This window comes from Branchiostoma floridae, chromosome 11 (genome assembly GCF_000003815.2).
Source record: "Branchiostoma floridae strain S238N-H82 chromosome 11, Bfl_VNyyK, whole genome shotgun sequence".
Taxonomy (NCBI): domain Eukaryota; kingdom Metazoa; phylum Chordata; class Leptocardii; order Amphioxiformes; family Branchiostomatidae; genus Branchiostoma; species Branchiostoma floridae.
This window is the reverse complement of record NC_049989.1, coordinates 17,718,265-17,723,363: the sequence shown is the minus strand read 5'-3', so window position 1 is coordinate 17,723,363 and position 5,099 is coordinate 17,718,265. Positions and strand designations below refer to the sequence as shown.

At 44.0% G+C, this 5,099-nt stretch overlaps 1 protein-coding gene across 1 annotated transcript; it reads right to left on the bottom strand.

The window, feature by feature from the left end:
* Positions 1-227: 227 nt before the first annotated feature.
* On the bottom strand, positions 228-4,828 carry LOC118425845. Its single transcript, XM_035834958.1, has 6 exons — positions 4,422-4,828; positions 3,526-3,683; positions 2,852-3,039; positions 2,051-2,155; positions 1,227-1,368; positions 228-743 (listed from the first exon to the last, which is right to left on the bottom strand). Exons 1-6 carry the CDS (start codon positions 4,587-4,589, stop codon positions 560-562), a joined length of 945 nt encoding a protein of 314 aa, XP_035690851.1. The 5' UTR covers positions 4,590-4,828; the 3' UTR covers positions 228-559.
* Between the last annotated feature and the right edge of the window lie 271 nt (positions 4,829-5,099).

The window sequence follows — 5,099 nt, the reverse complement described above, 5'->3', positions numbered from 1 at the left end:
CAGGGAATCAGTAAAAGTTTAAAATATCCAGCTGTCAAATGTCCAATTCCCTATTGCACAACAGATCTTATTGAGAAAAAAAGATTAAATTCTCCTTGAGGCGTTTCTATACTCTCCAAGCAGAGGTTAGGTTCCGGCTGTTTTTTTAACGTTCTTTTAGGCGTTTTTATCGGGCTTTTTATTTTCTACCCTTTTCTTCATGTTAGGCCGCGAGACATAAAGAAAACAGTACAAATAGAAAACCCGATAAAAACGCATGAATAAACATAATCAAAACAACAGAACCTAATCTCTGCTTGGAGAGTACGAGTGTTTCAGGGATGCCTATTATCAAGAGAGGTACGCCCCCAGTTGATGAAACCACTTCCTACAAGATCTGTGTATTGCAATAAGACATGAGATGGGAGCCGGGTGAACGATAATTAAAGATTATTTAGAGTAAAGGTACAATTCTCGTGGATCGGACATTTCTATTGTTTGCTCAAATGTCCAATTTCCAACCGCACAAAGGATCTTCTTAAGAAAAAGTTTAACATTCTCATTGAGGCGTTACTACACCTCAGCGTCCCTCGGAGACGAAGACGTGCTCCTTGGCGACCGGCTGCAGCTCCCACCGCGCGCAGAACAGACCCAGGTTGAGGATGCACACGTGATCCAGGTCGTGATGGTAGCAGCTCGGCTCCGGACGGTGCCACTGCTGACGCGCCTCCGCTGACAGGGGGTAGTTCAACTTCTGGATGCATCTGCGTTGGAGAGAGATATATGTACGACATTAAAAGCGTTGTCTATCTAATCTACTCTATGTACATTTAGGAAAATGGTACTCTCCAAGCAGAGGTTGAATCGCGCAGATATAGCAGTAGTCGGAAAAATTTCGTGGAGAGTAGGAAAATGGCATCTGAAGATCCGATGAATTTGTCAATCACGTTTTTAGAAATTCTCTTAAAGAGAAACAGTAACAACCAAAACGAACTTGACTCATACAGCAGCACCAATTGTCATGGGTTTTTTTCAGTAACAACAAGTTTATGAATATGTGTAAAGACATTATTAGGACTTAAAATGATGCAAACTTACTGTACCTGTAATGTTATATATTTTGTCCGTCCCTTACCTTTTTCCCTCATGACCTCAATGAAAAGCGGCCTGCGGGCCATTTTGAGATTTCATGAATAAATGAATAAACAAAGGTTCAAACAGACGTTGTCGCCATGTGTGCTACTTACGAAGAGAAGCTGGCCATGCACCCACAGTTCCACAGCTCCCTGTCCCCGCCGTTGAAAAGTCCGTCCTGCGTCTCTCCCGGAGCGATCTGGTGTTCGCAGGCGTCCAGCTGAACGTAACAGGACTTCAACCCTGCTGCAATGGCTGGATATGGACACAGAGCGGAGAGATGAATTCTAGGATATCAGCAAATATTTCTAATTGAACATAGTCTTCTTCGTTACACAGCATTCTTAAATTCATCAGTAAACGTTTCGACGACCATCTGTCGCCTTCATCAGCACAAAACGTTTAAGGAAGAATTAAAGGAAGGTTGTGTAACGAAGAAGACTTTGCTCAATTGATCTATCAACCTGATGAAACCAGTTACTGAAACATTTAATTTTCTAATCTTTGGAGATATCTGGATGGATATCTTTTAGTTCCAAACTAGAATTTGACCTCATACCTCTGTGAAACATTTGAAGCTGGTGCGAATTTGTTTTGTATATTATTGTGATTTTTTTTCTGTCTCATATCTAGCTGTGTTTTCCCACTGTCCCCCACAAGGCAACAGACATTCGTACAGCAAGAAATTGAAGACAGGAAATGAGATAACCTTTGATGAAAAGTTCTAGAAACTTTCTGGGACCTTTGACTTTGTCAGTGTCCCCAATGTGAAACACAGAGAAACAGATAGACAGACAGACAAATTAACAGACACACCCGTTTCACAGAGGTAGAAAGCAGGACTAGCACCAAATGATATATTGATATGTCACCCGAATGAAGGATTGCTTAGAGGCTAAGGAAAACGGTTGCTTTTAAGAGACCGGAATACACGTACCCTTGGTTCGGCCGTCGACCCTGTCCAGGCCCGCCATCTGGGCGTAGGTCACCTTCGGGGAGGTGTCATCGACCTGGAAGTCATCTGGTGGGTCAAGGGTGGGTCCTGGGTAACACAGAGTCATGTGATATCGTTACATCACTTATCAAACATAACGTACCTGAATAGTCTTCCCTTAAGTAGAGTCATGTCGTCAATATGTCACTTTCTGACCGAAGTACACGTGTTGTGTAACGTTATACGTTTAATGTATTGCATTCTTGTATACTTCTGACATTCTTGTTGGCCTGTTTTATCTTAATGGATAAACAAGCAGCTACAGGACCCAAACCCATGTCACTTCTTCCTGGGCTATCTACCACACTGACTTGGTGACCATACCATCTTCAGATCAAGAGATACTATAACCGGGCGTTCCGCTGCAGTAACTTAACAAGTCGCCAGGGGTGGCAATATTAAACCACTTTGAGATATTGTAAAGACCTATCGCCGCATCAAATATCACGACAATCCACCGAGGCATCCTCCTGGTATCGTGATCACAGACGGACAGACACGTACGCGAACACCACCGAAAACATAACCTTTACGAAGATAAGAAACTCTTTCAATTTTCTCAATTGTGACTTTTTTTTAAATTTATCTTATATTTACTACACTTGTTATTTGATTGGTAAGTGGGGAAGGGCTTTGTACAAGCTTACAGGCTTACAAGCTTACCCCTCCTCTGGCACTTTTACTTACATTTCTATATTTCATTAGTATTGTTTTTTTATGTGCGAAATAAGCAAACAAACTCACGGAGTCCTCCTCCGGTGATCATGTCCACCATCCAGGTACAGGCGTCCTGTACAGCATGCAGGATGCCATGGATCCAGTCACACCCCCACCCCCACACGGACACCCCCGTGGGCGGGTCCATGTCGTCATACTCCGGGGCCAGCGGACCTCGCAGAGCGCGGCAAACCTTCAGGAAGCGAGCGAAGTACCTGGGAAAACATGCCGACGTACTTAACGATGAACATTTCAAGCTATCGCATTTGTTATCAAGACCAGGTAACCCTGGCCAATTCACATTTCGAAACGAATTCTATTTTATAGATTTAGGGCATGTGTTCAACAAACTATTCTAAATAGCATACCGTACTCATGATTGTGTGAAGGTTTGTTCTAAGAGAATCATGTGAAGGTATGGTCTAAGAGAGATTTCATTTCAAGAATAGACCTGCTGCAAAATTCACCTCTCACAAACTCTAAATTTTAGTGCCTGTTATTATCTATTAGTGACTCGATAAACCTAGTTGCTACATGGACGATACTTACTGTAACTCAGTGTCCAAGGAGCTCTACCGGTGGAAAGACAGTATACACGAGTCAAAACAGTATCCATCCAGCCTCCAAGTCAGTTGGATACTGAGTCGGCTATTTTACTTCTGTCTTTCCACCGGTTGAACTGCTTGGAGATAAATTCGTACCTATCTTCTGCCTCCACCTCCTTCTGGACGCCCCCGTACCGCCTGACCCTGTCCTCCCGAGCCTGCCCGCGGACCACGGTGCACCACACCAGCCTGACGGGGCCGGACTCGCCTCCTCCCGCAGTGGTCGCCACCACCATGGTGTCGGGGCTAGTCACCTGGCATGGGATATTATTGTTGTTTATTGTTTATTAAGAAACCTTTTAGCCCTTACGGGCTAATCTTCCAAGGTTCAATCAACATGAATCAACATGACAATCAACATGAATACATACATTTTTAAAAATACAACAATCACAGAGTATTTACAATAGAGCACAGTGTCTAGAGGTCAGAGGTCTAGATGACATTATTACAACTTAGTATGGGTGCCACTCTGGTCTATTTTCATGTTTGCCTCTTAAGGTGCACTCTCACTGCACTTGCGTCGAGCTTGCGTCACTGCGGGGTTTCAAAGATACTCAACGAATTTCAAAGATAAAGAACGTTTTTTTTTGTATTTTGTCGTCTTCGAAGTCATACTTATTACGTATTGCGCAATATCCAAATCATTCGGACAAAAAATCAAAGCAGTGACGCAGTGAAGGAACCTCAAAGTGAAGCAAGCTTGACGCAAGTGCAGTGAGCGTGCACCTTTAGTTCAGAAGAGGCAAGTTCGTAAGAGGCAAATATGGTAAAAGCTGACTACCTAGGGTACGCGCATCTAAGCAGATCTAGAATTGTTAGAATTTTGCCAAATACTACGATTCCCTTCCCTGGTGGAGGCTAGCCTACCCTCCACGTGCCATAGAGCCTCCCCAACTGCGCTTATTGTATAGAATGTATAGGCAACGGGCAAGGCTCTACGTATCTACATAGGAGAATGCTATAGCTACACGTTCCACGAAAACTCTCACCTGATGAACGCGCAAGTTCCCGTTCTCTGTGACGAAGCCGTCCGAGTCCAGGACGGCACGAATGACTCCCTCCTCCGACAGGAAGATCTGCCCCTGCTGCATGGCCACCATCACGTGAAGCAGGAACGCCGCTACCATCAACACACGGCCGAGTTGCCGCGGCTTCATCCTCACAACAACCTCAGCTCTCCGCGATTCGGAAATTCTTCTCTTCCAACGCGAAACAAAGTCAAAATCTAAAATCACAACAACCCAAAGATGGTGATACACTCCTTGGCAAGACGCGATTCGAAAGAAATCCGTTAATAACCGTTCTAGAACGGGTAATTACGGTGATTGGGAGTTCCGCAAACTACGGCGTGACCGACAGGTACGCAGTATAACAGGAACTGGGCGAACTGTCCTAACTTTGAGCCAATCAGGATAGTCCCCATTTGTGACGTCACAATATAAATTGATAACTTCAGGGCTTTCCTGTTGTGTAATCATAGGTTACGTAACAGAAATCTGAAAAAGATATGTATCACTTTGGACGTTCAACTTCAAACATTTTCGTTTACTACAAATTACTTATCGGTATTCCTAGCTATGTCTTTAAAACGTGTTCTAGAGCATCCTCACTTGCTCAGACTAGGGCTGGGTACCGGTACAGAACATTTAGGTCCAGGTCCGGTTCAG

Coding starts and splice junctions, on each gene's coding strand:
- LOC118425845 (XM_035834958.1), bottom strand. CDS start 4,589: ATGAAGCCGCGGCAACTCGGCCGTGTGTTGATGGTAGCGGCGTTCCTG. Junction 3,684..4,421: donor GGAACTTGCGCGTTCATCAG/GTGAGAGTTTTC, acceptor ATCCCATGCCAG/GTGACTAGCCCCGACACCAT. Junction 2,156..2,851: donor GATCACCGGAGGAGGACTCC/GTGAGTTTGTTT, acceptor TGTGTTACCCAG/GACCCACCCTTGACCCACCA.